The sequence below is a fragment of the Coturnix japonica genome, chromosome 4, assembly GCF_001577835.2.
Source record: "Coturnix japonica isolate 7356 chromosome 4, Coturnix japonica 2.1, whole genome shotgun sequence".
Lineage (NCBI taxonomy): Eukaryota > Metazoa > Chordata > Aves > Galliformes > Phasianidae > Coturnix > Coturnix japonica.
The window spans coordinates 10,823,711-10,844,707 of NC_029519.1; the positions used below are offsets into that span (position 1 = coordinate 10,823,711).

Consider the following 20,997-nt stretch of genomic DNA (forward strand, 5'->3'; position numbering starts at 1 on the left):
AGTTGCCGCCCGCTGATTGGCCGCTCGCCTTCTCACTTCAACCAATCGCCTCGACGAAAATCCGCCCCAACCTGTTGCTGACCAATAGCCACGCTTCGAGCTCCTCCCGCCCTCGGCTCTCCACCAATAAGAGAGATGGTTACCACAGCAGCGGCGTGGTGGTGGTAGCCAATGGGGAGAGGGAGCATTGAGCAGCGGCCTGACAGGACTGAGAGCCGCCGGGATGGTGAGTGCGGCCCAGCCCAGCCCAGGCCCAGCCCAGCCCAGCCCAGCCCAGTCCAGCCCAGCCCAGCCCAGTCCAGCCCAGTCCAGTTCAGCCCAGTTCAGCCCAGTTCAGTTCAGTTNAGTTCAGTTCAGTTCAGCCCAGTTCAGCCCAGTCCAGTTCAGCCCAGTCCAGCTCAGTCCAGCCAAGTCCAGTTCAGTCCAGCCCAGTCCAGCCCAGCCCAGTCCAGTCCAGTCCAGCCCAGTCCAGCCAAGTCCAGTCCAGTCCAGTCCAGTCCAGTCCAGTCCAGTCCAGTCCTGCCCAGTCCAACCCAGCGGTGGGAGCGGGATTCGGACTGGGTTCTGCTCCAACCTCCTGGTCTGACGTCCTTTTGCTCTTGTTTTGCTATGCCAAGGCCTCCAGCTTCAAGAAGCCCTCGTTGGGAGCAGCGTCCCAGAGGAAGAAATCGAGTCCCAAACCAGAGCTGACTGAAGAACAGAAACAAGAGATCCGAGAGGCCTTCGATCTCTTTGACACGGATGGCACTGGGAACATAGATGTTAAGGAGCTGAAGGTGAGGCTTCCTATTGCTGAAAGCACAGCCTGGCACGGGTTATAAGTTGCCTTACACAGGGAAAGGACTTGTAGATGTATTTTCTGGAGTGAAACCCTTGTTTTGTATGACTAATAACTTATTTTGGCCTTACAGGTGGCCATGAGAGCACTGGGGTTTGAACCTAAGAAAGAAGAGATCAAGAAGATGATATCGGATATTGATAAGGAAGGAACAGGAAAAATCAGCTTCAATGACTTCTTGGTGGTGATGACCCAGAAAATGGTATGTATGTTTTAGAAGCCGAAGAAGAGATTCTGACAATGGATGAATGGCTTTCACCTCCTCTTGGTTGTATGTTATTACAATTTTCATTTTGAGTATTATATGTAGCATAACCAATGCTTTTCTCTTTAAACTTAAGGCTGAAAAAGATTCCAAAGAGGAGATTCTCAAAGCTTTTAAGCTCTTTGATGATGATGAAACTGGCAAAATCTCTTTCAAGAACCTCAAACGAGTAGCCAAAGAACTGGGTGAAAACCTTACAGATGAAGAGCTGCAGGTTTGTACCTGATATACGCAACTTTATGTTCCCCTCACACAGAATCACAGAATGACCCGGGTTGGAAGGGACCTCAAGGATCATGTAGTTCCAACCCCCCTGCCTGGCAGGGCCACCAAACATACACCTTTACTAGATCAGGTTGCCCATGACCCCGTCCAACCTGGCCTTGAACACCTCCAAGGACGGGGCATCCACAACCTCCCTGGGCAGCCTGTTCCAGGGCCTAACCACTCTCCTAGTGAAGAAACAAAGAAACAACATTGCTTCTAACAGGTTCTGGTTGATACCAGGCAAAGCATTAGCAGGTGCACCAAAAATTGCATACAGAGAACTTATCCAGCTGGTGAAGGGACTCTGTAGCTATGTAGCATTTCTCAGGAAGCAGCTTAGAACTAAGAGATGTCTTCCCTATTCTGTCTGGCTCTTGTATGAGCCCCAGGGTGGCTCCACTGTGGGTGTACAAACAATTTGCCTGTGCTTCTTGGCCAGCCGCAGCCCTTCACCAGGTGCTCAATCACCAGTTCAAGCTGTGACCTAACAGTTCCCCTGTACCATATAATGTACAAACACTCATTGTCAGCCTTTGCAAGTCGACGGTGTTTAAAGGTGCAGATTATCCTCATTGAATTGGAAGACAGTCACTGAGTGTTTGCGTGTTAGTTGGTTTCATGTTTAGTTTTAAACCCACGTAAACAGGAGAATAATGAAATTGTGGCTATTTGGAGAGCTGAAGCCTCTATCTCTTGAGAGTAAAGAGTGGGAATCTGTTTCTCAGTGGGGGAAGAAGCCACTTCAGGGGTCACTAAGGGTTTAGGGGAAGGCTCTCAGTTTTAGGTGCCATCCTCTAGCATTCCATGGGATCTTTACTCTTAACGTTGTCCTGTCCAAGGCTATTTACTAAAAAGTGATTGTAATTCTGAATTAATCTAACCCTTCTGACTCTACTCTGATTTCTGAACGCCAATATCTTTCAGGAAATGATCGATGAAGCGGATAGAGACGGGGACGGGGAAGTGAACGAGCAGGAATTCTTGAGGATCATGAAGAAAACCAGCCTGTACTGAAACTGAATGTTAGTGTTTTGCACACGTGTGTGTATGTCTGGTAGGTGCCTCACTCATCTCCAGCATTTTATTTCTGTGACGAGACCAGAGATGTTAAGTCAACGCTTTCTTTTAAACGGCTGATCTTAAACTTGTGTTTGTGGACCATTCCCAAGTGTTGGCCTGTTTACATGTAGCAACGTGGCTGCTTGTTCGTAAGGTGTTTATGCTGTTTTCCAGACAGAAATGGCAGTAATCAGATTCTTATCTCAGATCCTTATCTCACTGTAAGACACGTGTCCAATCATTACGGTTTGGTAAGGATAGAATTCCAAATATAAAAGCATAAAGTTGTATTTCCCAGCTGTTGAAGTTTGTAGTTTTCTCTTTATATGATCTATTTGTGGGGATCAGCTTTTTTTTACTCTGTTTTATGGTGATTATTCCCTCCTCTCCTTTTTTATTCTGCTCGTAAAACGAGTGATAATGGATGTTTGCAGAAGCGTTCAGTGCTTTCGACTATAAGGTTGTACTTCAAATAAAAACGTCTTATTTTAAGCCGTATGAGTTGTGGAAAGGAGCATCCAGAAATACATTCCCACTGGTACAACATGGCCTGATCTTTGGGCAGGTAACAAAGGATTCTGATGGGTGTTTCAGAGTTGAAACCTGAAGTCTTCAGCAGGGCTCCAGTTACTGAATGCTTGGCTGGAGGGACAGAGTTACGCTATATTCTGCCTTTGAAGCGGCATCTGCCTGAGGTGAGAGAACTGCTGCAGTCTCTTGTGCCCCCGTGTGGCGATGGAGAAGACACACACAGGAAAACGACTGTCCCTCTCTCTGTTCGAGGCCTGTGCTCCATCCCAGCTGCTCTCCGGGATGTTCCGCATCCTTCCTGCTGGGAGACGGCGGCGTGACGGAGCCCCCAGCTCCCACCCGTTCGGCTCCTCGTCGAATCAACACGCACGGTTTCCTTGACAGGCAGGTGTGATGGCCAACGGCAGCGCGGTTGCCGTGGAGTGGGGATAACTCACAACAATGGTGAGTTGTCCCCCCGCTGGGCATGTGCTGGATGCGGTGGGATGTGGCGGTGCTGTAAGCGGTCCCCGATAACCCCGGAGCTTTCTGCTGCAGGCTGCTGGAAGCACGAAGGCTGCGGGGAAGGAGCCGGCCCCCACGATCCCGATCAGCGCTGAGCTACGGAAGCAGCTACGAGAAGCCTTTGACGTGTTCGACCCCGACGGCTCCGGAGTGATGGATGTCATGGACCTGAAGGCAGGAAGCCGTGAAAATGCAGGGTGAAAAGGAAGCACAGAGAGTGCAGTGAAGGCTGCGAGGTTTAGCAGCCCCTCCGTGTGTCCCTCTGCCCCACGAAGGGCCGCACTGCTGCCTCTCCTCATCTCTAATGGCTTTTACAAGGAGACAGGGTTGCTTTGTGACCGCAGATGCTCTCAGACCAAAATTACTTGTAGTCAAACATAGGTGACAGTCAGTAAACAGAAATGTTGCAAGTAGGGTTAATCATTCACAAGCACAAATAAGCCTAATAATTTACAACACCCCCCCTGCTGTGGAGCTGTTACAGAGCAATTAGTGTTTGCTGCCTATTGCTTTTGGATGGCTTGCTAGGCTGTCAGGCATTGCTGCTAGAACTCTGGCTTGTTATGCAGCTAGCAATCATGCAAGAATGGTGCTAGTGTTTTAGCTGGGTATTCTTAGGAGGTACAGAAGCCTTCCTTCTCCTTGGCACTTGCCTGCAGATCTTCCCTGCTAATTTTCCACAACCTTGTACTGCTGACATCAGACAGCTACAGAACACTGTTCTCTAGGGGCAAAATGGAGGATGAATAGCTTGCTCTGTGTTTTGTGCAGCCCTTTCCTCTCTCTTGCATTCATGCAGCGAGCAGGTAGTGTGTCAGAGGCTGTGACTTGAAAAATCACATCCTAGATCTCTAAAAGACCTTCACGTTCCAAGGATGGTTATTTTCAGAAGTCTGATTTCAACAACACTTTTTTCTGTTTGGCCTGATAAATAAGTGCTTGTGTTGATAAACTACAGTACAGGAGCAAAGACGAGCATCTGGAATGGGGCTTAATCAGCTCTGTCACCAAGTTGGCTTTGTGAACGTGTGTTACCTTCTGGCACAGGCACAGTTTCACTGCAGAGTCAGAAGGCTGCTGTGTTGTCTGCACAGTGGACAGGCTGTTTGTCCTGTCACTGTGGCAAAGATAACTACCCCCACACACATGTAGCTACTTGCTTCAAATACCTTTTCTGCTTTGTTTCTGTTTGATTTGTACGACGACGTTGGTCTGTTTTCTCTTTTGGCAGATATCCATGAGAGCTCTGGGCTGTGAAGTGAGGAAAGCGGAGATGAAAAGAATTATCTCTGAAGTTGATGAGGATGGGTCAGGGAAGATAAACTTTGAGTCGTTTCTGCGGGTGATGACCCAGAAAATGGTGTGTGAGCCCAGCTGGTCACAAAGACTAAAATTGCCTAACTTTACAATGCAGGTACTTGCAGTAGATTGGGTTGCTGTTTCGCCGTAGGAGAGAAACAGGACTTTCATCTGAGGTATTTTAGATATCTGCCCTTGGGTGAGTTGTATTTACCATTCCTGCCTTTTTTCATGAGGATCTAGGCTGGCTAGTTCAGGTAGTTGTGTGTTTCAGCAGACAATCTTCCCTGTCATAGAGTGTGCTAAGCACAGTGCCTGGGGTCTTCCCTTAGAGACCAAGGACTTGGAAACCTATGGGAAAGAGTCCCACTGTTAGCTCTATACCATAGCAGATAGACATCACAGGAATGAGTGCTGTCTCCTCTCTCCTTCTTTAAACCTTTCCACGTGTAATTTCTGCTCTGTATTTATAGCTGTAGAGTTCAAAGCTTTCTTAAAACCAAAACAGCAGGGAGCAAATGTCACATATCAGATGAAAATGAAAAATCCACTTTCTATGGGCAATAGCCACTCAAGCCTGTGGAGTGTCCTCAGATCTGCTGCTTGATACCAGCCCTTTGTTTCATACGTCCTAGTCTGCATTGCCCATTGGGATTCCTTTGGCTCATACACCTCTGTATCCCCTAGTACTGGGCTGCATGTAGACATAGGCTGTTCTGAAAGAGCGCCAGCATGACTGGTTCTGCTCCTCACATCCTTGTGATTTCATTGCAAGGCTTTGTGAGATGACTGGGTCATGGCTGGCATTGCCATTCCTGTATACATGCCATCAGATTTGCCAGGGTGTGTATGCTTGGACCTACGCTAAGAGCAAAGTGAAGGTCTACATTTTCCCCCTAGTAATACTTTGGAGTTCAGTCAAAGCCACACCTAATTGCAGGCTTGTGTACACATTGCCGTGTCTGAGTTGAATAAAGGCAGCAACAGCCAGCACAAGCCTGGCTCACTTTTGAAATAAAATATAGCTGTAGCCATTGGATCATTCTTGGCAGCTGCTTTCGCCTTCAGTAGTGTTGCTAATCTCTGTCTTCCTGACAAAGCTTGGCCAGGATATTCCAGGCCAAGTCCCCATGCTGTTCAAACAGCTTCTGTTGTAGCTTTTCCTTTAATACGTGGTAACACTGAGAAAAGAAGGGGAAAAAAGTAAAAGTGAAAGAGAAACAGCAATGGTAAATAACCCATTCTGTGACCCAAAATGATGCCTTGGATTTTATTCCAAATGTTTGCTGGGTAAAGTATCAGAGTAGGGATTGTAGAGTGGTATGATGTCATGCCTGCATGAAGCCATTTTTCCTTGCTAAGGCAGAGCCATTTTCAAACGAGGAGATGCTGAAAGGTTTCAAGGTGTTTGATTATGATGGCACTGGCAAGATCTCTTTGGAGAAACTCAAACTGGTGGCTACTGAGGTACAAGAAGACATCACAGACGAAGAGCTGCAGGTTTGTGAAGCACAAACATATTTCTCTTGCTCAGGGAGGGAGTGTAAAGACTTACTGACTGGGGAATTGTGCTTTGTTTCATTGCAGCAGACACAGTGTGTTTCTCTTAGTGTTAACATGAAGCCTTGCCTGAAATCTTCATTGGTCTTTAGGCTTTATGGCCCTCCATCCTCTCAGATCCCACCTAATCTGGTCTCCCAAACTTTTGTTGTCTGACAGGAGATGATTGATGAAGCAGATGTGGATGGAGATGGGGAAGTGGATCCAGAAGAGTTTGTGCGGATTCTGACATTGACTGACCAGTAACTACATGATTATCTTTTTTTCCCCCATTCCGTTGTAAACAACTGTTTGCAGTATCACTTCTTTCCAACTTTCAAATTCTTTCGTGTGTTGCCTTTTTGGGTGTGAAAACACACTGAGATGCTCCATGACTGCAAGCAGTTTTCTATATCCCAGTAAACAGTTTTGTTGCTAGATCTGTGTCTCCGTGTGTTAATTCTAAAGGCTGAGATTAATTCAAATTCATCAGCCTTCCTCTTGAGTCCTCTCTATTGTAACTGCATCCCATGGCTTTTCAGCCTATCTGATAAAGTTAGTCAAATCACTCTTAATCTCAGAAAATATAAATTTCAAACATTAGTATTCATGACAAAAACTTCTGTACCTTTCCTGGTTTTCTGGCATTACGTAGAAGACAGGGGTTTGAGGGCTTGGGAGCAGTTATAAGGTAGTAAATATCTTAGACTTTGGGTTTCCCTTCATAAGTAGCACTACAGGAGAGCAGCTATGCAGCTATGAGACTAGAAGATGTAATGAGGTCAGGTCTCCCATGGATTTGTGCTTCCTTCTTAATGAAATGCAAAGGAAGGATGTAAAGAGCCTGAAGTTTTTGCTTGGATGAGTCTCCAAAAATAATTGCTGGCTTAGAAGATGTGTCTTAATACTGTGAGAATGTAACAGTTCAGCCTGTAATGATTATGTGATGCTGCATATAGAATAAAAGCCTATATAAGAACATATAAGCTACCATCTAAAATGCTTTTCAATCTAGTGGAGGCAAACCTGTCAAAATCCTGGAGCTGGAAGTAAGCTGTTCAACTATAAGAGAGAAATAAGGCATGGCTTATCTTAAATAACAGTGATTAACTGTAGGAATAAGCAATCAAATGGTATAGCAGTGTCTCTAAGCAAATAATGAACCCCCTCAGCAGGTTTGCTCCAGTAAAGTGTGAGTTACTGTGCTCCTCACAGCTCCTGTAGAGTGCTCAGATTACACAGATGAATAGATCCTTCTGGCCTTAAAAATCAGCTCCTGGCCTGTTATCTGAGCAACTACGTGTGGTACTCAGTTATTTTTAGTGTCTTCTCTTTGCCAAGCTTCACTGTCACCCAACCGGTTTACAGCCTGACGTTCCAGCTTCAGCTAGATGGGTATCTTGTCTGTCCCTGTTGCAATGCAGAATTGTTGCTTCCACATCATTTCTAGGAATTTTTATGGAGATTAAAAGCAATTGGAAATCGCAGCACTTTCCTTGGGATGCCCAGATCTCACCCTTGACTCTTTCTGCCTAGACAGCTTCCAAAATACCCCTTGCTATCATAACCGGTCTTGTGTTAATACAAGAGAAGAATTTGATTTATTCTTGTTAAACCTTCCTGCTAATGTTGGTTCACTTTTACCAAGCCTGAGTTCTGAGAAACCCCAGGAAAACTGAGGGGGTTTGTTACTAGTGACTTCCTTCTGTGCTGTTTTCCCCATTTACTATCCAACCACCAACACTAAGAACGTATCCCAACGCAGAGTAGAAGACAAAAATCACAGCAAAACTCAGCCTTTGTAAAATATGTCTGTTTTATTCAGTACCAAAATTGTGCTCCTTCCTTTTGCTACTCATTCATCCATTGTGTGATTTGGTGAAAGGTAGGGATGGATTTATAACAAATCTCAGAACAATTCCTGTTCACACACACAATGTGCTTGTCAGGTCAGCTAAGTCAGAACTGAAAAGACCCAGGCAACTGCCCAGCTACTCAGAACCACAGATAATGGTGGCATTTGAGCCCTGTGGAAACCTGGTGTCTGTATGTCAGCTTATGGTGCGCTGACACTCAGTCCAGAATCACACAATTGCTGCTGAATTGGGGTCAGTACAGTAAATGGTGTGTCCATGATAAAGTATGCCAATCTTATATTGCTCCAGCTCTCTCACCCCAGCAGCCACTGGTGTTCCAGTGTGGGGAAGGACTCTGAGTAGCAGTTTGCCTGTTGCCATTTGGCTTTGTGGCATTTAAGCAAGTCTGATCACTTCTTTGATCATTTTTCCGATGCCGTCGTAGATCTCATGAATGGGGGCATTGCACATGAAGGCACTGGTGGTCACCAGCTTGTTCTTCACATCCACGTGAACCTCGGTGACGTGTTTGTTGATGTGCTTGCAGCCAAGTTCCTTCACGGTCTCAGCAGTCTTTGCATAAGGCCATCTGAAAGAAAACAGACCCACGTAGAGGATATGAAACCACCTTGTTCCTACCTAGGATCTGCTTAACTTTTAGTCAGTGGTCTGCCATCTTTCCTGCCCTGGGACTGAAAGGTGCACGAGGCACAGTACTAGATACACTGGGGAGAATATATATATACCGATATATACCAGTATCCCAACATTACTTACTTCTCACACTCTGTGTCATGACCCACAGTCAGCTCACAGCCTGGGAAGATTTTGGCTGCCAGCACTGGGGAAATGCAGCACAGGCCAATGGGCTTTTTGGCAGCATGGAATGCCTTCAGGACATCCTCCACCTCTTTGGAGACTGTGCAGTTCTTTCCTTGCGTGGCCCAAGTACTCAGGTTTTTAGCCACTCCAAAGCCACCTGAGAAAAGGGAAACAGGTTAGACAGGAAGATTAGTCCTCCAGGGCAGGACTTTTGTCAGGTGTGGTTTATTAGAATGTTAACATGGATTTGGTGGACAGAAGCATTTAGGCAACACTGACAGAAGAAAGCAGAACTTTTGCAAGCCATTGAATATTCTCAGCTCCTGACCACCATGAGATACGATTCTAAAGCACCATCTCTGTTTCTAAAGAACACTGAACTGGAGAGGTTTTTCAAGGCTTACGTATATCTAAGGTGTTCCAAGACCATGGGCGTGCACACCCCACATACCGACCTACCTGGTATGATTAAGGCATCCAGCCCCTTGACATCCAGCTTAGTTAGATCCTTGATGTTGCCTCTGGCTATTCTGGCACTTTCAACTAGTACATTGCGCTTCTCCTGAGTTGGCTGTCCTTTCACATGGTCAACCACATGCATCTGGTCAACATTAGGAGCATAAACCTCCGCCTGAGAAGGGAAGAAAAGGTCTATTATCCTTCAGGCATGTATCCTAAACACGTTCAATACCACAGACAGCAAACTGAAATGCTATCACTTTTGCTTTAGCGGCTTCATTCTGTGCTCATAAAGCCAGTTATCCCATACTGTGGCTGAGTCTTCTCCACTAGAGGTCCCTGCCAAACAAGGGATAAGCGCAGGGCGATGCTTTAGGCTCGCGATTTAGGGTAAGGCAGGAGAACTGCAGCAGCTGCAGGAGCAAAGAGACAGTATGGACAAGTCTCAGTTTTAATCCACACCGCGAACACACTTTGAAGGCTTTGGAATTAGGCAGGCAGGCTGTGCAGCACACGTAAATCACCGCTGTGCCTTCGTGTTTAGTGGGGCAGTTCCAATCTGCAAGAAACCAGCTCTGACCCGGATCAGTGGGTGGCTCAGAGCTGAAAGGAACATTGCTCCTCTCTCTTTTCTTCCTCAGTCTTCAGTGTTTTAAAGAGATGAGTTGCAAACAGCCAAAGTCATTAGTAGTCTTTGAAACAGAAATGCCAAAGCGGAAGAGAGAGAAAGAACAAGCCAGAAACAGAGAGGTTCACTTAAGGAAGTTTGCTGAAGACAAAGCACACAGCCAGTCCTCTCGTAGAGCAAAACTGTGAGTGCAAAGCAGAGAGCAGAGCGTTCTTCATGTTTGCTGTAGCAGCCCTGACACTGCTGACTGCTTTGATTCCTCTCACTTAACGCTTTGCAATTGTCCCAGCAGAAGTGAGAAGCTTGTGACTGGTCTAGCAAGATGCAAAGCTGCTAAGAGCGGCGCTTTGTACAAGAGAGACAAGCTGAAAAGCAGAGCCAGGGCAAAAAGAGAGACTGACATGGGGCAGGAACCTCTTACCTGTGCCCCCTCCCTGCTGAGATGCACCAACACAGCCGAAGACTCGTGGATCTCGCTGCCATCGTACACCCCACAGCCAGCCAGCACGACAGCCACTCTCTTTCCCATGGTCACAAAAAGAGCAGGAATATTCCCCCCTAAAAACCCCAGATTACTGTGCATCTCCGTGCACCGCCTGGAGCCTTTTATAGCTTGATCCCTCCCCCAGGAGCAGGTGGGGCCAGGAGGGTTGGGCTGAATTTCTTACTGGCAAGACCGTTTTATTTCCAGCATTACAGGCAGGGCATGTAAATATTATTTGTTTCCTCAACCGACTGCTCCCTTGCAGACATTCTTAGCAGCACGTTGTCTCCAGAGCATCCCCAACTGATGAGAGCTGCTCAACAAAGCAGCTGTTTTTCCTTTTGAGATGTCCATTTTCCATTCTACTTCAGACTAAGGCACTAAAATCTTTGTGCATAAGATGGTATCACAGGGAGCGAGCCCACAGCAAGAATTCCAGCCAATGCACTTCCTATCCGTGCCCCATGTTGAAAACCCTACACTGCACTGGCAGCTTCTCTCCTTTTAACACCAAGATACCCTTTCCTGACCTTAAGCATTCTCAGCAGAAGTTTTGCAGTTGTTTCCTGGCTTTCAGGTCCGGGAATGAATAACACAATTCTCCATCAACAGCACCATTTGTCCCAGAAGGTAACAACAGCAAGGAAAATGGTAATAGGAACTGACAGAGCCCTAACCAATATAGGTGTACATGGCTGCAAGGTTCACTGCATGTGGTGGGGATGCTTTCCTGCTCATGCAAGGACCAGTTCTCTCTCATCCTTGATATGCTCACGCCTGAAAAGATGATGAGTATTTTTGATTAGTTGCTTGGCAGGCTCTTTAGTTATAGCAGGCATAAAAAAGATGTTCTTTTCTGATACATGTGACTTCACTTATTACATGCTTCTTAAAAGCAATGATGTCAGGCACTATATACTCAACTATACAAGCAGGAATAAAGCACCTGCTCGGTGGGTAGAAAAACAGCTGTTATTATCCATGAAAAAAATTAAAATGTGAGATAAGTGGGGGAAATTCCCAAAGCCTTTTCTCTGCTGCTTGGTTTCATATCTAAGTTATTGTAAGTGTAATTTAGAACTGTATTATTTCCTCTTACGGTGAGGAGGGGGGGAAACAGCTGAATCATGCTGCATCTTAAAAAGACAGTTTCTTCCTCCTTTGATAGGAGAGGAGTCCAATTAATGATGGAAGAGACTGTTCAAGGCCAGGCTGGGTGAGTTCCTGGACAGCCTGATCTAGTGCTTGATCTGGAGGTTGTCAGCCCTGCCCACAGCAGGGGACTTGGAACTATACGATCTTTGAGATCCCTTCCAACCCAAGCCATTCTGTCATTCTAAGACAGATCATGGCTGATGACTTAAATGAATTTAGGGCTTGCAGTGAACCACATCACGTAGCTCTGCATATTGCAAACTGATGGTGTTGTTTCCCCGTTCTGAAAAGATTGCCTCCATGTAAGCATCCTAGGAGCAGCATCCTTTGGCATCATCTGTTGATCCTGCCAGGCTGGGATTGTTCTGGATTCCCATTTGATCATAACCGTGGGCCACTGAGCACTGCTTTCTATGGCCTCCTGCACCTCCCTGATCACGTAATCTCACATATTCTCCATGACAAGCAAGAGGAAGCTGTGAATAAGTCCTTCACGTCACCTCTGGGATACAGCAACTATCATGGCAATGGCAGGTATCACTTTGCTGCTTGCACAGTTCCCCATGAAAGCCAGTAAGACTCTAACAGATTTTACCCTTGGTCTCCGGACTGCATTGACAGCTCACTCATAAAAGCCCCTTAGGAATTAGGAGGAGTTCCCTGGGAGTGTGTGCAGAGAGGCTGGATGAGATGGACATGGATTGACACATGGACAAAAGTCACCTTTATGGGAATGGCACTGAACATGCCCTGGGCTTGCCCAGCACAGGACACTGGTGCCAGGCATTCATAGCTGTGATGGGGGCAAACAGGAGGATAGTGGCCGGTGTTAGGAGAAATAACTGGTCCCCAGGGATCTCCTGGGCTTGCAAAATACTTGTTTGCTCCAGCAAGATGGAGTCTTTAAAAACCCTTAATTTTAACCGGTGTAATTTCCTCACTGGCAATAGCAAAAAGGCAGTAACAGTAATAAACCGTAAGTGTTATTTTTCAAGTGTCTTTTTAACAAGGGTTAATCAACAGTAAAATTAACAGGCCCCTGGAGGGAGCTACCAGCAGTCCATTCTGACTCAGACTGAAATTTATTGCAGCAAGAAACTCGTTTGCATTTCCTCCCGCGTGCAGAAAGAAACACTAATAGAAGATGTTTGTAGGGAAAAGGGGTGGAGAGCAGGGAGGAACACAGGCCAGTGGAGTTGGTTTGGTTATAAAGAGCTAGGGAAGAAAGAGAGGCAGCATTTCAGCCCGCATCTGGGTCTTCAAGCGAACTCTGCGATGGCAGTCAGAAAAGCTGAGTCACTGCATTACTCCATAGGGCTCTTGGGCATTTCCGCAGGTAGGGATCGAGTCTTCTTGGCGCGGGAGGATGGGGTTGGGACAAGCTTTCATGGACAACCCCCTTTTTGAAAGGGTTAAAAAGTCTGTTTACTCCAAATCTTCTCTGCTTGGGTAAAACTTTTAGAGACGGGAGATCCCTCTGCCTGGTCCAGCAGCCAACAAAATATTTGTCTTGGCTTTAAAATGCTGGCCTGAAGTTTTGTACTTCTTCCAACCCAGGTGGGAAGCAAATCAAAGCTTTTTGATAGTCATTTTCATAAGTGAATATGTATTATTTTAATGCACTTCCCTCTCTTCTCTATCTGTCTTCCCTGCCGCTCTGTTTTCTGCATCCACTCCCTTTCTTTTGTCCTTTGCATTTCATCTTTCTGAGTGCTGCTCCATTCCATTTTTAGGCTGGTTTTCTGTAGTCACAAGGTTTATGTGATCATCTTCGGAGCGTGTGTGTTTGTTGGAATCGGAGACCTGTTTCTCATTCTTTCCCAGCAATGAGGGAGCGCTCTCAAATACGATTCAGTTGAAGTTTATGAAAATAAGCACCCAGAAAGATGTGAGACCTTGGACACAAACCAAGTTGCAGCACTCTCCCTCTCAATTTTATTGTTTACTGATCTTTTACTGTTATTTTTTCTCTATTCCTTACTCCTGTCACTCCTGGTGGGGTGTTGTGGTTTTTTTGGGGGGGGGAGTTGGGCAAAGTTTACAAGCTCTTTCTCTTGTTCCCCCTCCTTTGTCGCACACAGGATCACTCTTGCTGGCAGTACATTTCTACAGCTCACTCAGAGCAGCCCCCGTGATCCCCAGCACAGCTCTAGGGATTCTTCTGTTGATTTTATCATCTCTTTTGGCATATGCAGGTAAGACTAGGAAAGCAGCCAGCTTCTAGGCCTCCCCTTCTATAGCTTTACATGTGTTTGGTCTGCTTTGCCAACGTGTTTGTACTAACTGTGGCAGCCTTGCCAGACCGCTGATGTCTCCTGCTTGAGCAATACATGAGCACACCACTTTTTTTCTCTACAAGTAACCACAGAAATTAAACATTAGTTTTGAACAAATGCTTTATCATGATCTCTGACAGTTTTAACAGAGTGAATGTATGATTTCCCTAAGAACTGTTTCCAAGCTCACTGAGACTAGCTTAGACATCTGTGGGTTGAAATGGCATGTTGATGTGTGAGGCTGAAAGGGAATAATCCCTGGTTATAACGAAACCCACACTCTTCAGAATGAATGCTGAGTTATTTCTCCTTTTGCGCGGACCAACCCAAGCTCACAGTAGCTCTGTTGACAATCATGCTCATGTGGTTCCGACATACAACGAGCCTGTAGCACAGCTGCCTGTCCTAAGTACCACTTTCCATAACCTACAACGTCGAAATCACATTTCTGTCTCCGTTGCCATTTGTTTCATAGGAATTTGGAGGAGCCTAAGAAATGCCACTCTATTCTCATCTCTTTTCCTGACCATCTCAGTGTTCTGGTGTGGCTATGGAGTGGTCTTCATCCTGCGAGGGCAAGGAGTTTTGGACGACACCGGTGACTTCCGCAATGCCTTGGTGCCTGGCCTGGTCACGTTTACTTTGGCACTACTCATTATTGCAGTGGTGGGCTTCCTTAACAAAGAGGTCGTCCTAGCTGTGATTGCTTCTGCTGTCTCACTTGCCAGTGCTCATGAAGTTGCCATGCATTATAACACAGCTTTCGGTTCCTCTGCTGTGGCTTGCAATTATATGATTGTCTGCTTAGCTGGTGGTTACTTTGCTTTGGGAAGGATTCTTTATTTCCTCTCCAAAGAGAAAATTACCATCCCTGGCACAGATCTGGCCAAAAATAAGGCCCATGAGCAGATCCAGTCCACCAGTGGCAGCATGAATCATTTTGCAGTCACTGGTCTCATCCTGAACATGCTGTCTGCCAGTGTCTTCGGCTGTAGGCTCCTGGGCGTCACTAGCAAACTATTTATTGGTCAAGTGCCCTGGCTGTGGGCTGCTGGGATCTACCAGATTGGAGCCTGTATTTTATCATACCGTGCAATGGATGTACTAATGGCTACATTCTTCGGTTTCACTTCCATCTTGAAATTTGCTGGAGGCTATTGCCTTCTATACCCAATCTGGCAAACAGAGGAGCCATCTTTCCCTATCCCATTCCTTGTGGTTTTTTCAATTCTTTTTGCGGTCCTGGCTCTTTTTCTCACTCTTAAGAGCCTGGTGGATGGCCTGTATTTGCTGTTTTACGTGGCCTACTGCATTGCGTTAGCGTGCCGTCCCAAGGGATTTTTTGAAGGTGGACCCCAAGGTGTGGATGTGGCCATCTTTGTGGCCTCAGCCTTGATGACTATGATTCACCTGTACAATGCGAAAGCGGGTGCCAAAATCCCAACAGGGAAGGGTGTTGTGAAGGCCTTGGTTGCTAGCAGCAGTTTTCTGAAGCTTCGTGAAGGGGCAAACCTTCACACACCCTACCTAGGGTATTCCAAGTACGCAGATGCAGAAGTACTTGGCTATGCATGTAGTGTCCTTGCTTCTTTTGCAATAACAGTGACAGTGGACACGCAAGCTCCTCTTGACACTGTTGTAATTCCATGGGTGGTGGTAGCTGGTGGGATCCTTAAGCTTCTAAGTGGCTCAGTGGCCTTTGCCCGGGGTAAAACCCTGGAGAGCAGTGCCTTCATTCTTTATGCTGTCATGTGGACCATCTGGGGCTTGACGAGATATGGTGGCCTCTATGGCACTAGCAGAAGCTTCCACACAGCAGTAGGGATCATTGCTTTCATGCTCTTCAATAGCTTCATTGTCTTCTGCACGCTCTTCTTAAGCATCACTTGGTTCTTTTACTCCCTCACTTTCTTGCTTATTGCTGTCAGCTTCTTGTTGGACGCCATCAGTGCTCTTCCAGCCGGCTATGACATTGCTGCCTCTCTCATCTTTGGTCTGGTCAGCTTTTACTGCTTCCTGTCTGCCCTTTTCAACAGCACCTTTGAGGGTTCCTGCTTACCAATGGGTAGGCCCCTTGTGCAGCTTAGTGGTGTGGGGGGAGGAATGACCAAGTGCCTTCACCTGCCTGCCAGGAAAGCTTCCTCAGTCAAGAGAATTGCAGGTAAGGGAAATATATAGGGGATTATGCAGGGTGGAGGGGTAATTCTGGGAGATTTTGTAGCAGAACAGTATTAAAAGGACTTTTTTTTTTTTTTTTTTTTAATCTAGATGTGGAAACCATGATAATCTGATTATATTTTGACCGAGTGGGCCAAGTTTTAGAAACTAAAATCACTATGGGGGGAAATAGGACCAAATCCTTGAAGGACTTGGGTTTAGCAGTGAACTCACTGCTGTCTCTGCTATATCACATCACTGTCTGCACATCCAGTCTGAAACATGTATCCTCCAGGCTAGGGCTACCACTGACAGCTTTCTACAGAGAGTAGAATTGGATGAATGCTAGAAAAAATGTACTGTCAGAGGAATTACTTTTCCAGTTGGAAAAAGGAGATGAGAGCACTGAATTGGCTGTTTTGTCTGTGACAGCTCTCCCGTGAATTACAGACCCTCACTTCTAGTCACTCAAGGGATTCTGCCCTGTTCACATGTCAACAGATATCCTGAAGAACGGAGGGACTTGCGGCATCCCCACAGATACTGTGTATGTGCTTGTAGCAGCCTGCAATCGGCCTGATGCTGTGGAGAAAGCTCACCGGTGAGTATCTACCTCATTGCCCTGGTGAACGCTTCCCTTGGATGTCACAAGGAAACTCAAAGATCAAGAAAAGTCAAAATAGAGGAGAGGGTTAATGTACATATCTCTAGATACATGTTGTCATGACTAAAATCCCTGTTGTGTTTAACAAGCGTTTCTAGCTCTGCTTCTGTAAGCAGCTGAGGCCCCTCAGAACTTGGGAAACTACACAATAAATTAAAGCCTTCATTTGGAAATCATTACTGGGAGCAGACATTCAGTTTCCTTCTTCTCAGACAGTCTGTTGAAATGGTCCTACTTTCATTACAGACTCTTGGCCTGCAGCACTTCGTCTAACTCCAGACCTGTCCAACACCATTTCTTTTTCAGCTTGAAGTTAAATTCTGGCTTACTTCCAAACTCATTTTTCTTACCTCCTTTCCAGCTCCAAGCGCCAGGCTCAGGAGCGCCCCATGTCACTCTGGATTTCTAGCCTGAAGCAGCTGGAACCTGCAAAACATCTGTTCAGCCCCCTCCTCTGGGACTTCATGGATGCTGCCTGGCCATCTCCTATTAGCTTGGTGATTCCCAGAGGTGAGGAAATGCTGTTATTTCCAAACTCTCTGGAGAACTTTGGGTTTGAAATTCCAACTTTAAGCCATGTTTCCCTACAATGCCATATGTTCCATGACAGTATGTGCATCATTAAGTGCTGTGTGACTCCTCCTTATGCAGGTGAATGGGTGGACTTCCTGGGAATGAAGGACTCTGCTAAGTACGTCGGTACCCCTCAGAGCGTTGCCATCCGCATCCCTGACTGCTCAGTCACCACGCACCTCATTGACTTGGTGAGTGGTCCTACCTTGAACACTTTTGTTGCAAGCACAGGTTTGTTTGAAGCCAAATGTGGCTTGTGGGACAGCATCAGCTACAACCCGTCCTATGTTCTAAGCATTAACACTTGGTGACTTTACGTGCCCAGTAGCTGCTGGTGTAACAAGCTGTTTTGAACCACAAAACTTGCTGAGAGATCTTGTACCCATTTTCTTCTCTTTTTGTCACCAGGTTGGCCCCATTGTGGTCACATCAGCTAACCCAACAGGAGAGGCAGACACAACACACCACAACCAAGTGTATGCCAAGCTGGGAGATAAGGTAATGGTGGCTTTGTGTCTTTTCAGTCCAGCAGGTCCCAAAAGGTATGGCAATGGAAGAGCACAATCACTCTGTTTCCAGTAGGCAAGTCAATAAAGGATATCAAGAATATGGGAAAATATCTAATGAAATATGTCATTGACACTCCTCATATTGGTGATGGAGTGAGAGAACAATAAAATGAGAAACTTGATGGGAAACCAAAATGCTTCTGGTTTGTACAGTATAGTTATGGTTTGGCAATGTGATTTAGTTTGTCTTCAAACAAAGGATGATACGAGAAACAAAAGAATGCTTCACTTTGTACAAGCAACAGAAACACTGATGTACTACTGATTCACTGCCCATGTGTCTGAACTCGGTGTGAAAATTTGCTGCTCTTCAGGTGGATGCAGTTCTTTGCGATGGCCCTTCTCCAGAGAATATTGCCTCTACTGTTGTGGACTGCACCAAAATTGACAGTGGAAACATAGGGTTCTTCAGAGTTGGTATAATTCCCAAGTCTCAGGTAAAATTACACTTGATCTTATTGGTTCTCCCTTTCTTCCTCTGCTTTGCCCATTCCTGGCAACTGAAAATTTCCTGTTCAATAAAAGATAAAAAAAGATCGGTGATAGCATGAGGAGTTATCTCAGTGCAGTATGAAAGATCTCCACGTTGCCTGTGTCCTGATCTTGCAATCATCATTGCACTTCTTTGTGCTGGGCAGATTCCTGAGGCATGTGCGGTGTAAGACTGATTCCTCGGGGAAAGGGCTCTGAGGTCCAAGGTCTGTGAGGTCTAAGGTCTCTGATCTCAGTGGGGCAGACTCTCTATTCACACCTGTCCCAGAGACCTTTGAGCAGATAGAAATGCTTAGTGCAATCTCAAGAATGGGCCCAGACAGGTAGTTATGAAAAAGTAAGAGAGAAAGAAGTTAGTGCTTTCCTTCTAACTTACTTATAGCTGTGTTTATTAAACCTAGGTGCTGCAGATACTGGAGCAGGTGCAGAAGAAATACTCACTGGTCCCTAACAGTGATGGCTGCACCACAAAAGGCCGGGAAGAACATCTGAATCATGTCCATGCTGTGCACAATGGGGTGGGCACGGCTGCCTCCGCAGAGAGGGTTGCAGTGCAGTCTGCTGATGGAGGCTGTGAGAACCACACTCGCCTCTGACTTCTGTTCGGGTCAAGCAGTTATGTGCTCACTAGGGAGGTGTTTGCTGGAAAATGATGTATAGGTCAAACTGGGGAATGGGAGAGATTTCTCAGCTATGGGGTGACTTATTCACCTTTCTATGGATACTGCTAAAACATCTCTGACTTACAATCACATTCACCCAGTTTGTAGAAGCAATATTTTCACTTATAGAGATTGCCAGCTCTCACTGCAAGGAAAGTGTTATGTCAGTGACTGGCTGAGCCCAGGGTAACATAGCTTTTTTCTTTTCACTCGAAGTTAATGCCTTTGGTTTGGGGCAGAGAATAACTTGAAACATTATGTAATTATATGTTAGGGGACAAACACTGCATGAGGCTAGAAATGGAAGAGGGAGAAGGGAAGGTGTATTCAGGTACTGTCTTAGTGAATACAGTGAACTTCTTAAAAAGATGAAGCAAAATGTAGTCTTGGGAACTGGGGCTGTCCTTGGTATATCTTCTCTGAATAGAAGTCACAAAAGCCAACAGTAAAACAAGTGCTGTTGTCTGAGGTGCCATTTTCTGTTTTTCACAGTCAGTGTGAGGGTAGAATTATCATTCTGATGACTCAGTATTACCTTAGAAGCGCTGGAGCATTATGGAAGACCCTCACTTCTCATTTTATCTTCTGCAGAGTATGAATTTCAAAGGAATCATATGCACTGCATTTGAAAATGCTAGAAGCTGGTCTCTTGCCTTTTGGCATCACTGTGCATACTTCATGGTACATTTCCTTCAGGGTGCCCATCTTGTACAGAGCAGTATCCGAACTGGAGGAAGTAATGAGAAATTTCAAACAAACTCCAGGAGTTTTCCTTGGTGAAATCTGCGTGGCCATACAGTTAGCAGCTTGTTTGGCCTCCAAAAACTGTTGACATTACTCTTACCTGACTCAGGTGCAAGGTGCTGATCAAACTCCAGCTGAAACCAATGAACGATGGCATTGATTTCATTTGGAGCACTATTGGAACTTAAGCGTAAATGCTGTGCAGTCAGAGTTGCTAAACCTCTGTGAACCACGTCTTCTCAGCTTGTTCTTTACAGAACTGGCTCTCTTCCTGCAGAGAAGGAAACTGTCGGATAACTGAGTTTGTGAAATCATTTTACTGGTCTACTTACTGTATCTCTTTGGTGTCTCTAAAACCTGATTTACAGAATTCAATAAAATATTTTCAATAAAGAGTCATGTCACACAGGTCTGTGCTATTATCTGCAGCAAGTGCCAGAAAATAACATTGCAAGTCACATGCTCGTGACATTTTGAGGTTGCCAGCGGTGCACAAATGATCTTACAAGTGGATCAAATTGCATCCCTTTCAAGAATGTGAGAGAAGGGGGAAAGAAACCATAATAACTAATGTCAACCCCCCAGTGCCAGCTTCCTTGCTGGGTACTGCTAATGAGTTCATAAACAACAAGGCTGAATCTGGCTCCTCTTCCTAACCAAGTTTTAGAACAATAATAAACACTGAAATCTGAGGAAGCACAGTAAGAAATAAAGAAATAAGGAAATAAAAGTAAAGGATTTGAGACCTTCAAATATCCGTCCAAGGAGGAGTTTGAAGTCACTGAAGAAAATCAAGAGATTTATTGGAAGGGCCAATTTTGGTTTAATTGTCAGCGACCCTGAGGTCTGAAGGCCTGAAAGGTCGCTCTGGGAGACAAAATAATCTCATGAATGGGCTTGTTTGTGAAAAAAACACAACAGTTTAGTCCCACTGGGGTTGGAAATGACCCAGGAAGCAGGCCTGTTCCTCCTTGATTTTGCCCTTTGTACAGTCCAGACATCTGTGTCAATGGAAACAAGAATGGAAAACAAAGAAGGGCATTTTCTAGTCTCAGGAAAAGCCAACTCACCTTTCTGAGAATAGAACTGTGCCATAGGAACAGGAACTGACTCAATGGCATCTTCGTAATGGTGTGTGTTGGTATAGTGGGTGG

The 20,997-nt window shown here is 45.7% G+C and overlaps 4 protein-coding genes across 4 annotated transcripts; 3 read left to right on the forward strand and 1 right to left on the reverse strand.

The window, feature by feature from the left end:
* Nucleotides 1-95: 95 nt before the first annotated feature.
* Nucleotides 96-2,921, forward strand: CETN2 (centrin 2). Its single transcript, XM_015860694.1, has 5 exons — nt 96-226; nt 618-776; nt 912-1,040; nt 1,180-1,317; nt 2,295-2,921. Exons 1-5 carry the CDS (start codon nt 224-226, stop codon nt 2,382-2,384), a joined length of 519 nt encoding a protein of 172 aa, XP_015716180.1. The 5' UTR covers nt 96-223; the 3' UTR covers nt 2,385-2,921.
* A 91-nt stretch (nt 2,922-3,012) lies between these two features.
* Nucleotides 3,013-6,742, forward strand: LOC107312877 (caltractin-like). The gene is made up of 6 exons (XM_032444387.1): nt 3,013-3,124; nt 3,345-3,404; nt 3,498-3,638; nt 4,696-4,824; nt 6,126-6,263; nt 6,483-6,742. Exons 2-6 carry the CDS (start codon nt 3,402-3,404, stop codon nt 6,567-6,569), a joined length of 498 nt encoding a protein of 165 aa, XP_032300278.1. The 5' UTR covers nt 3,013-3,124; nt 3,345-3,401; the 3' UTR covers nt 6,570-6,742.
* A 1,355-nt stretch (nt 6,743-8,097) lies between these two features.
* Nucleotides 8,098-10,657, reverse strand: LOC107312884 (glutamine amidotransferase-like class 1 domain-containing protein 3A, mitochondrial). The gene is made up of 4 exons (XM_015860700.2): nt 10,489-10,657; nt 9,440-9,611; nt 8,936-9,137; nt 8,098-8,747 (listed from the first exon to the last, which is right to left on the reverse strand). Exons 1-4 carry the CDS (start codon nt 10,648-10,650, stop codon nt 8,555-8,557), a joined length of 729 nt encoding a protein of 242 aa, XP_015716186.1. The 5' UTR covers nt 10,651-10,657; the 3' UTR covers nt 8,098-8,554.
* A 2,188-nt stretch (nt 10,658-12,845) lies between these two features.
* Nucleotides 12,846-20,251, forward strand: LOC107312882. The gene is made up of 9 exons (XM_015860698.2): nt 12,846-13,042; nt 13,788-13,901; nt 14,458-16,143; nt 16,641-16,740; nt 17,165-17,313; nt 17,455-17,567; nt 17,785-17,874; nt 18,260-18,382; nt 18,839-20,251. Exons 1-9 carry the CDS (start codon nt 12,982-12,984, stop codon nt 19,031-19,033), a joined length of 2,631 nt encoding a protein of 876 aa, XP_015716184.1. The 5' UTR covers nt 12,846-12,981; the 3' UTR covers nt 19,034-20,251.
* The last annotated feature ends 746 nt before the right edge of the window (nt 20,252-20,997 follow it).